Source organism: Siphateles boraxobius, unplaced genomic scaffold (genome assembly GCF_051911475.1).
Source record: "Siphateles boraxobius isolate OS27281-9 unplaced genomic scaffold, OSU_SipBor_1 8, whole genome shotgun sequence".
NCBI classification, from domain to species: domain Eukaryota; kingdom Metazoa; phylum Chordata; class Actinopteri; order Cypriniformes; family Leuciscidae; genus Siphateles; species Siphateles boraxobius.
The window spans coordinates 31,480,049-31,491,843 of NW_027509208.1; the positions used below are offsets into that span (position 1 = coordinate 31,480,049).

Consider the following 11,795-nt stretch of genomic DNA (forward strand, 5'->3'; position numbering starts at 1 on the left):
GCTGATGAGGATGAATATGACCCCACCAAGCTTTTTAGAGACATTTAAATATGACAAAACTTAAAACAAGAAAACTGAACCAGGCTGTTGCTGAATTCATATGGATCAAGTTCTTGTCTACGCACTCGGAAAAGATGGATTCCAGCAAATGCTTTAACAGTTCAATTTTAAGTCTCAGCTAGTAGGGCTGCACGATTTGGGGAAAATATCATATTGCGATTATTGAGGTCAATTTTGCGATATGTGATTGCGATATAATAAACAAGTGGTTTCATGAGTCAGCTTGCTTTGTTCTCAAGGAAATGTATATTCTTGTATTTCTCAACTCAAACTAGCAACAACAACTAAATGCACAGTGTTTTCAAATTAAAATAATGTTTTACTAAATTAAATAATGACATATTTGCATTACTGCAAACTTGTTATTGTCTCAATAGTACAATAGTATAAAATAAATGCTCATGAAAACAAGATATTTTGAACATTGTGTCCAGACAAACAGGGACATTTAAGCAGGATGCAACATATATGCTTTGTATAAACTCAGTCTGTGGATAATTTTTTGTGTAAGTGAATTGTGATTGTCAAAACATTTGGTAACAGAATTTTGTTAAGTTTTTTGACAACTTTTTACAATGTTTACATGGTATAATGACTGTAAGGCTACTGTTTTTATTATTGCTTGACACAAATTTCATGATTTTAATTCAAATTTTCTGATTTGATTCCGATCTTGATTCAATATCGATTCATTTGGATAATTATTAGGTACAGTAGATAATTATGCTTGTTTATGTTACAAGTTAACATATGTTAACTTAATAATTATAACATAAACATGTTATGCTGTAAACATACAGAAAACCCTGTCAGCTGGTATTATTAAAGTTTTATTATTAAATTATTAAATTATTAAACTCATGTGTAAAATAACAATACATGTTTTTTTACTAGGCTATAATAACAACGTTACACTATTTTAATGATACAAGTAAAAATATAATAAATATTTCATTTGGTGCAAATATTTAGCAAAATATTCCTCTCTATATATAATTTGTCTAATCAACTAACGTGCTATCATCAAATGGCTTTCCTGAGGTAAATGTGACGTTATGTGACATTGTTCTCCAGCTGTTTTATTGAAATCTTTCTGTGGTTGAAAAACACTGATTGATCGGTATTATGTATAAGGCATAACATTTCGATAAGTTGTACTGTATCTTTCAACACACCTATTGTTCATTCGTTTTTATAATATTTACTATTAACTAGTAAAGAGCAAGAGATGTTCGGTTCACGACCACGATCTGTCACGTCACATTTACAAGTGCCAAAATGCTATTGTTTGAATTTTGCAATAAATTTGACAGAATCTGAGAGCTGAGAATTAGTTTCCTATCAAAAGTAACCAGCTCTGTCTAGTCTGTCGGTGTCAGTGTCCTCTTTGAAAAAATAAAAATGGGTGGCGTGAAAACGTGTGAAAAGTGTCAATTGTGTGAGTCTCACGTCACTGAATGAGTGAGAGTTGGCAGCCCTGCTCTCTCTGCTCAGTGTCGGTTATCTTATAGCCAGAATATCGGCATATAACAGAGGTAGAATTTTTTCTGGCCACCAGTTCAGTGTCTGTCTGCTCGACGTCAGCTTCACCTGTTCTCCATCCTGCACACCGGAGAAAGTCACGGCGTGACCATAAGCGCCACACGTGCCACTGCCTAAACTGAAACTGACTGGTCTTCTTTTTATTAGCGGTGTAGAAAATGTGCAAACAACTCTCAAAGAGAATGGGTTGTCATGTCCACAAATGTATTTATTTATTTCATAAATTCGCAGCATTTTGCATCATATTATCGCATAGGCTTGGCGATATGATAATTCGTGCAACACTACTTCCAAGTCAAAATTATTTCATGTAAAAAGATATACCTCACATCTATAATGAAACCAAACACCTCATAATTCAGCATTTCTGAGAGAAACCATTTTGCAACTCACCTGTGGACACAAAGGCCCTGTTTACACCTGGTATATTAAGATGTGTTTTGGTCAATCGGATCACAAGTGGACAAGGCTAAATACAGGTGTAAACGGGGTCTAAAACATTTTGAGCTCGTCCACTTCCCACCACTTCCAGTGGTAGTCGAGAACACATTTGACCAGATTGCTTTCGTAAATGTAAACTATATATGTAAACATTCATGTGGTCGAATGTGTTCCAACAGCCACAAAAGACCGTCTACTCTCTACGGGAACATTATGGGAAGAGCGCTAGCCAGACGGGATTTAAACTTTGTTGGCTGAAGACTCAAGTTTGGTTTGAAGAGGAAAAGCGTACCAAGCACAATGTTCTCTCACCATTGCTGATTTCTAACACACACTCACAGCGTTCGGCTGGTCTCGCATCTGTCAAAGCAGAAACTAAAGCTGATGGTCTCCGTATGTTTTTCCAGTCGTCTCCGGTCAAGTTCATATAAACTGCTTAAGCTTATTTTGTCCATTAGATTGAAAGATCTGAAAAAGCCCATATCTTCCCCCTCAAAGAAATTAGGACAGAAGTAGTTTAAAGTTGAAACAAAAGAGACAGCATTAAAAAGACTTGAAGCAATAAAACACCAGGAGTAAACGGGAATGTGTCGCCCTCGTTTACTTGTGATCAGATCGACCAAAACTTATCTCAATATCATTTCCATTTATCTGACGCTTTTATCCAAAGCGACTTACAATTGCTATATTTCAGAGGTCAGACGCCTCAGGAGCCACTAGGCGTTAAGTGTCTTGCTCAGGGACACATTGATGTCTCACAGTGGATTCAAACCCGGGTCTCTCACACCAAAGGCATGTGTCTTATCCACTGCGCCATCACCACCCCATCAGGTGTAAACAGGGTCTGAGATTACTCTGCGGCACATAAATTAGTCAGGGAAACTGCCATTGTGGTTTCTTGGCTGTTGTGAGTTTACACACAGATCTGCAACATCTCATAGTGTACCTCACTGAGAAACATCCTGCTCGAGTCGTCCTTGCGATGGAGGTTCGGGTTGAATAACTAGTTCTTCATCATCGGACTCGAACTTGGATTGATATGGTAAAATCGATGCCATTGTTACTGTGTTTAAAGTGTGTACAATCGCTGAGCTTTAATAAGTCTCTGGAAAGAGCTGAAGTTCACTTATGGTAATGGGGCATTTTGTTTTCTAAAAGGCGCTGTAAGCGCTAGACCAATCACAACAGACTGGGCCATCTGACCAATCAGAGCAGAGTAGACCAATCACAACAGACTGGGCTATCTGACCAATCAGAGCAGAGTAGACCAATCACAACAGACTGAGCCATCTGACCAATCAGAGCAAAGTAGACCAATCACAACAGACTGAGCCATCTGATCAATCAGAGCAGAGTAGACCAATCATAACAGACTGATCCATGAAAAGACAGGTCCCCCCGAGTTTTAAAGCGGGTTTTGGGGACCATCAGGAGGTTTTGACCTGAGGACCGGAGAGTGCGGGAGGAGGAGTAGGGGGTCAACAGGTCTATGATGTACTGGGGACCTGTCCATATAGTGCTCTAAAAGTCTAAACTAAAATTTTAAAATCAGTTCTACATTTGACTGAAAGCCAATGGAGTGTGGATAAAACAGGTGTAATGTGTGTCCTTCTGTTGGCTCCTGTTAAAAGCCTGGCTGCAGTGTTTTGCACCATTTGGAGATGACTCAGAGAAGATTTGTTAAAACAAGTAAAAAGAAAATTACAATAATCCAAAGGAGAAGAAATAAAAGCATGAATAATCATCTCCATGTCAGCTTTGGACAACAGTGTTCTAAATTTAGAAATATTTCTCAAATCATAAAAACAGTTTCTGATCAACTGTCTAGAATGACCATCCAGAGACATCGCTTGGTCGAACAAGACACCAAGATTTCTTAGGCTCAAGGTTTCTATGTCTGTCATTGTCTATGTTGGAAATGTGGTTAGTGTACTCCAACATAAAATGTAAAAAAAAGAAAAAAAAAGAGGAAGAAAGGGTCTGAATATGTTCTCAATGCACAGTAAATAGCAAAACCCTAGGGATCATCCATCTGGCCTGGGATAAATGTACAGATACTGGATGAAATGGTTGAGAGGGAGGAGCTACCCTTGACACAACAGATTGACTTATAGATTGTAAATTGAGATGTGCATAGAAGAAAAAAGTCATTTTGTCCAGCAGACTGGGTGTGGGACGGATCTGAGATTAAAGCTCACCAATGAGCCAGCTTTGAGTCTGAATAGACATGTGGGTTGCATTAATCCCACAGATTCCCACGTATTAATCCACACGTTCACTCATTGAAAGCAAGAACAAGAATCAGTATCTGAGCCTCCTGGAGAAGACAGATCTTGGTCAATTAAAAATTAGAATATAGCAAACATGGAAATCCTAAATGCCAGTAAAGTGGCATTTATATCTTTTATGGAAAACCAGAGATCTTTTTGTTTCAGCAAATCAGAGTCTCTCCCACTGATTAGGTTTAGACTCAGCCATGTCATACAGCAAAGCTGGACGTAACATAACTCTTCTGATGGCTGGCAGTCTGTTTGTTGAGCTTTGATCGGGATTAAATTGAGCGTATCCACAGTTCTGAGGGGGCAAATGTTAAATACAAAAAAGAAAAAGCAAAGCCTGAATAAAATGTCAGAGCTTTGTTGTAACACAAGATCCTCAGTGTGTATGCGTGTGTACGTGTGATTTGAAACAGTTACCTCAAGCTGTAGAGCACTTTGCCATCGGGATGGACTCGGAGCATGACGTTCTCCGTGGTGGTGTCATGGATGAAGGATCGTTTGGAATGGACAAAAAATGTGTCGGGTACCCAAATTTTCTTTACCAGCCGGCCATCGAAGGTCATGCTCTGATTGGTGTTGCTGGGAAAGGACAGTCGCTCGTCCTTCCAGTAATGTCTCAGGTACAGGGTTATGGTGAAGTCCTGCAACAACACACAGTCCAATCATATATTCATCTTAACAACCGATTAAAAACAATTTACAGTACAGTACAGTACTCAATTTACCACAACAACAGTAGCCATATTTATATCCAAAGAGCCCTCTATAAGAAAAAAGAAAAAAGACAATGCATCTAGGGTGCTTGGAAATGTTGAATTAGAGCTTTTGCTATTATCCAAAACCAGTGGCAGTTCAGATCATGATGACACTCAATCATTAATGATGCAAGATCTTTAACACTGTCAGCCATATTTATAAAGACGTGTCAATCTCCTACCATGTCAACTTCAGAGATGGTGTCCAGACTCTCAAGCTGAACATCAACACCCACTGGTATCGCGGCACCTGAAATCAAGCACAAATGTTCCTTTTTAAATCATGATACATCAAAACAAAAATGTGCACACTTCAATGAGCTTTAAACTGTTTTACAATACAAACAAGATCAAAGTAATAGTTAAATGTGTAATTATGAACAAATTTAACCACAGATGTAAATAATCTGCTCATCAAATGTATCCATTTATAATCCCCTTCAGTAATTATTAGATCAGGTGTGTCCAATCCTGCTCCTGGAGGGTCACTATCCAGCAGAGTTCAGCTCCAGTCCTAATTAAACACCTGAACCAGATAATTAAGTTCTAACGACACACTAGAAACTTCTAAGCAGGTGTGTTGAGGCTGGAGCTGAACTCTGCAGGACAGTGACCCTCTGAGAGCAGGTTTGGAGCAAACAGTTCTGATAGATTATTATGTCTATATGCCTATGTACACTTCAGTAAGGGGTGGACAACTCTGGCCCTCGAGATTCAGGCTGTGTCTGAAATCACCCCCTATACCCTTAGGGCATTACTTGAGAGAACAGCCATTTGTAGTGGTGCCGAAACCATAGTGGACGTTATCGAGCGACTCATTCAATCACACAATGGCTGTTCAATCGATGTACGCTCAACAGTGAATAAATTCCTGTGTCCTATCAGAAGAAGCTGAATCATCCATCCATCCATTTTAGAAATTGGTGTTCCAATCTGTCTACATCGTAATATCATACAGGTATAAATTATTTTTATTTGAATATTAAATTGTTCAATTAAGGTTTATAAATGCCAGTTTCCATGATAGAGTTCTAGATAAATCTTTTCATTACTACTGGAGCTGCCAGTTTGCTAAGTTTCAAATGATTATTAAACAGCAAACACAAATTATGCAAAAGCAGCAGTCCTTCTGGCACACTCAGTGTCCGAGCTCACTCACTCATTTTCATTCACTCCTTCAAGTGGACTATATTAGTGGAGTAATGTAGGGAACAGTGAATGAGGGTATAGGGGGCGATTTCGTACACAGCCAATGTCTTCAGGATAACTACAGGCATGCAGGTGAGTTTGATCAGGGTTGGAGTTAAACTCTGCAGGGAAATGGATCTCGAGGGCCAGAGTTGCCAGACCTGTTTAAGGTATTAATAAGCACCGTTTAGGGGTAAATGGGTTACAAAGGTGTACCTTTTGAAAGGGTACCTCCTCTTTTTTACCATTTTCTTCTGAGAGTGAACTGTTCCATCATCTAGATCAGATGACCCGCATATTTAAAAATAACACATCAACTACCATATGAAACAATTTAACAATTAATATTACAATAAGACTCAATGTTTGACAGTGTGTTTTTGTCCTGGGACTCTTGTTTTGAAGGTTATTATTTTTTTGGTTAACTATTTAGCTCCTGCGTTCATTTCCTGTTTCCTAGTTGCTAGAATAATAGCAATTATTGTGTCCGAAATCACATACTCTTGAGTAGATAATTATTTTGAGTAAGTAATTACTAAACCATTGTTACTGAGTAAGTAATTACCGCTAAAAAAGTATGTTCTATATAATATGAGTGTGTGTCGTATGAATGTAATAGACGCCATGTTGTCATTATCATGTGACCTTCCAGCATCAGTAGCGTCGCTTCACTGTCATTCACAAATCCTCTCCCGTGACCTCATTTGATAGTAAAGTGTCCATCGTATGCACACAGAATCTCATCAGAGGCAGTAGATCATCCGGGTCCCACATAGCAACATTTTATCAACACATGCAGCGTGGAATGACGGCCCTTGGGCGGACCACTCCTGTTTGCCAGATCTGGGCCACAAGCAGGCCATAGCAATGCCACATGTCAGCCAAGAGCAAAGAAATAAACCAGAACTGGACCTTATCTGAGCCACAAAATCTGTGAATATTAAATATGGAGTCATTTCAGCCTTAATAAGCCTGTTAACAAGAAGAATCACTGAAGGAAAGAAGATAACAGAAAAAGAGACGAGCAGAAACACAAGAACTACAACTGACTTCCAGCCGAAGCCTTAGATGAAATCAACCGAAGATAAAAGAGGACATTAAATTGTCACCATTGTTGAGATTCATGTGCTGATTGTTGATGTATATGTGTGTCATTGTAGATTAGCTTTTCATGCTCATGTTTGTTAAAAGATTTTAACTGATTGTTATAATACTGCTGGATCTCATGCTGCAGTAACACAGGGCTTGTGATGTGAAAATATTAATGGTACAAAACAGTTGTTGGATTCAAAAAGACATCAGTGAATCAGTCTATTTCATGATGATTATAAAACCATCAACAGTTGACCGTCATCACCTGATCTCATTTCACTTTAGCTTTCTTTGCTGCAGCAAATGTGTTTGACAAACACACTGTCACAACGGTCAAAACAGACAAGAGATATAATAAGTGTTAAGAGCCCAACTATTGGAAACACTAATCACTGTTATGGTGACTTCAAATGAAACAGAGTTAAACCCCTGTTAATTCTCAATAAAACCTTTTGTAGACGTCTGAGAGAAATACAGTCAGTCTGGTTAGTAATAAGTGAAGCTGGTAATGCTGTTTGTGGAGTTGTTTAATCCTCCTCTATCTTCAGAGATTTAATGTCTTCTTTTCTCTTCAGTTGATTTCATCTAAGGCGGAAATACAAGAACTACAACTGACTTCAGGCACACTGAAGTCAGTTGTAGTTCTTGTATTTCTGCTCGTCTCTTTTCCTGTTCTCTTCTTTCCTTCAGTGATTCTGCTTGTTAACAGGTTTATTAAGGCTGAGATTACTCCATATTTAATATACAAAGATTTTGTGGTTCAGATAAGGTCCAGTTCTGTATTTCTTTGTTCTGACATGGGGCATTGCTATGGCCGGCTTGTGGCCCAGATCTGGCAAACAGGAGTGAGCAATCCAAGGGCCGTCATTCCACGCTGCATGTGGGCCAGATCATCTTTCCACGTGTCAAAATTTTTGTTATGTGTGGTACCTTTTGCTACTCTTTTATGAGTACTGTGAACTCAGACATCTTTCTTTTGTCACATAATGTTTTTTTTTTGTCTATTAGTAGGGAAGTATGCGATTTCAGATGCAGTCGAATATGTTCTCATTTGTTTCTATAGTTAGCTATTGAGTTCACCTATTGCTGGTTTATTCTGCAAATACAGAAATACTGCATACTGTGTTTTGTTAACCTGTTGTATTTTGGTTAGTTTTCGCCTGCCGTTAGGATATCTTCTTTGTGTAAATAAAAGACTGTTTGCACATTGATCTATACTTTAATGCTCTTCTGGACCATTTAGTCCAAATTGAACCATTTTGTTGAGCAAATGTCCACACTCAAATAGCTATATGAAATGCTCATGTTACTTCATAAAATACAAAGATTAATGATCTTAATTGATCAGAATAGATTTTAAAAAGTGCAACACTGTATTAAATAAAAAACGAAACCTCACAGAAAATTAAATAAAATTTTGCCACAATGCATTTTTGCAATAGACCATCCAATCATCAACTACAAACCACAGAACAAGACTTTGTGATTTTAAGGTGATTCTTAATCTGTCTGTCTTCTGCTTTATATCTCACTTAACACCAGGGTTCAGCTGAAATGTAAAATGACTTAACTTATAAAGCTATTTAAATGCAGATATATATTGACTCACCATACCATCAGACATGTCTTGCAAATCTCTGTGTTCATCTATGGCACTCAAGGAACAAAAAAACTTGCATGAAACTTGTGAAAGGCAAAATAAAATTTATGAAAACCCCTAAATGTCCTTTTTTCTCCTCAGGATCACATTTTCATAACCCTTAATCTGGTTTTGATCTGAGCGTATAGTATTTACAGTTTGCGTGAACTTTAGTGAAGATACGGGCCAATAATTGAATGCTCATGGCACAGAGCCACAGTAAATCAGTGTCATAATCTGCCATGAGCTTATGTAAAGCTGACTGCTTGTGATGTCAGTCCAAATCCTGCATAAGTCTGAGTCTTGTGGTGTTTATTAAGATCTTGGTATTTCATATCTGCCATTAATGCAGTAATGAAAACCATAGGTTGCTTATTAGTCCATATGCACCATAAATAAAGGCAATAAAATCATGCTTAGAGCAAGCAGAAATCATTTAAAAAGAAAACAAGTAATCATCCATTTATTTTGCAATAAAATGTACTAAAAACTCAAATGTAACACTTAATAAAATTTGATTCTGTAGAATAACCAACAATAAGCTTGATTATTTATATATTTTAGAGTTAAACTATAATATGTTTATATTGTTTTAGACAACTGCCCATAATTTCTACCTGAGCCTGGAAACTCTTCTCAACATATCTGTCAGTGGTTTCTTACATCTTTTCATCATTTCAACGTTTTCTTCTTGTCTCACCTCCGAAGCCAGGCCTCATGGTGAAGTCATGGTCATCTAACTTGAGGAGCTGTTCTGATTTTGTGAAGGGAGCTTTTGTGACGTCTGGACTTCTCATCAGTAAGGTGCTGTTAAACAGAGAAATAAACAAGTAAAAGAAGTCACAAAAAATTTATAGTAAAGGTCTGGATCAAATTCCAAAAGTCAAAAACTTACATTATCAAAACAAAAGCATTCAGGAGAACAATATCCAAGACAGGAGAACAAAAAACACTCTACATGCAACGAGAACCAACAAACACAACTGAGAACTGAAGGGTAAAAATACATACAGGTAAGCAAAAAACTAAACGAGAAACGAGGTGAAAAGCATAGGTTACTATGGAGGAAAAAAAAGGCTTAATAACAGAAAAGAAGCAAGAAAATAGGGATCAATTTTTAACCTGAGAATTCTTGCAAATTATATGGTATATTCTTTTTTTCTATAGAAGAAAATGTAATGATAAATTTGAGAGTATTGTTGTTCTACCTGCCAGGTTTACGAGCTTCTCTCTCTGTTCGGCTGGTTTCTCGTTTGGATCTGACAAATGCAGGAAGTGACATGATCATTAGATATGAGACATTGCAACAATTCATTAGTCACATTCATGATTATGCTGTGAAAGAATTTTTGTAAGCATGATTTTGAATATTAATACCCAAGTACAGTGGAGATCCCTGGTCTTAGTAGTTGTTATATCCATTTTTGCTTTAATAATGCCAGCACTTGTGATGACCATGTTTTTCAGCACGATTTGAGAATAATCCAAATAGCATCATGCTTTAGTAAAAATCGTTTTACTAAAAATCGTTTAAACTTTTGTATCGAAACTATGGCAGACATAGCAATACAAAAATACAAACAAGAAATAATTATTGAATACACAAAGTGAATCATGCCATCATCATCATCACTGCAGTGGCAGTGGCATATAGGCATCCCGTCTGCACTTCAGCGCGCGACTACTTTCTCGTTTTTTCCACTCTAGCCATGAATAACCAACGCTATCTCATGACCAATTTGTACGAGTGAACTGATAAACGCACGAGTGTGTAGACGCTCTCACCTGGTTTGGTTTGAACTGATGAACGCATGAGTGTGTAGATGCTCTCACCTGGTTTGGCTGCAGGTCTGAAGCGCTCCGGTGGAGAGGAAGCACGCGCACAGTAGAAAGCTGACATCCGCGTGCATGATGCGCGCCTCAACATACAGCCATGCAGGCGAATGTTTATAGAAGCAGTTAAAAAGTTCAAATCACCATCATTGCCACCGGAACCTTAAAGACGGTCCTGTGCCATCTAATGCACTCTGCGTATTCATGTGAAGGTCAGATATGTTGTTTGCTGCACCAGGAGGGGCTTTCACAGTTTGCAGGGGGAAACAGACATTTGCTGACTGGATATTATGTAATGTTATGTGGGTATTACGTGTTATTTGAATTACACTTACATAATCCAGTGGTATAGTCACTGAACATTGTTCTAGTTTCCTCCAAATGGTAGCCTATCTCTGTCTGGAATAATTTTTTATAAAGGTGTTAAAAGTCAACCTTTTTACAATATTTAATCATATTCGTGATAATTTGGAGGTTAGGCTATGTGAATTTCTTTACAAAAGAAAACAAATTAATAATTAAATAAATAATTTCTTCATCAATAATTATAAAATATATACATTTAATTAAAAATATTTTTTTTTTATTTAGTTGTGAATAGTAAAGGAAAAGCAGCTAACAAATGTCTAGCATGTTCCTCCACCTCCAATACTGAATAATACTCAGTTATAAAATAATTTTCATTTGGTATTTATTTTTGGTTGGACTATTATTATAAAATGTGGGAAACAGTCATAATAAAGAATAAATGTGTGTCCAAACTTTTCACTGGTTTAATGTTTGTACAAAAAATAAATAAATAAAACAAAGTAGTCAGTTACTAACGTAACCTCGGTTACCCTGAGAGTAGGGAACGAGTATTGCGTAGCTAATACGCAGTGGGGAAACTCCTTTTCCTCAAAATATTGAAGCAATAATTTAAAACGCAGTGCAGCTGCACTGTGAAACACAGCAGAGCGTCTAGCT

At 37.5% G+C, this 11,795-nt stretch overlaps 1 protein-coding gene across 2 annotated transcripts in view; it reads right to left on the bottom strand.

The window, feature by feature from the left end:
* The window catches only part of gabrr1 (gamma-aminobutyric acid type A receptor subunit rho1), a 37,436-nt gene extending 26,413 nt beyond the window's left edge, over positions 1-11,023 (bottom strand). For both annotated transcript variants that reach the window (XM_077219664.1, XM_077219663.1), the window contains exons 1-5: positions 10,830-11,023; positions 10,205-10,255; positions 9,697-9,803; positions 5,260-5,327; positions 4,740-4,963 (exon numbers count right to left, since the gene is read on the bottom strand). In XM_077219664.1, coding sequence (XP_077075779.1) covers positions 4,740-4,963; positions 5,260-5,327; positions 9,697-9,803; positions 10,205-10,255; positions 10,830-10,906 — 527 coding nt within the window. In that variant the 5' untranslated portion in view covers positions 10,907-11,023. The remainder of the gene's footprint in view (positions 1-4,739; positions 4,964-5,259; positions 5,328-9,696; positions 9,804-10,204; positions 10,256-10,829) is intronic.
* Positions 11,024-11,795: the final 772 nt, after the last annotated feature.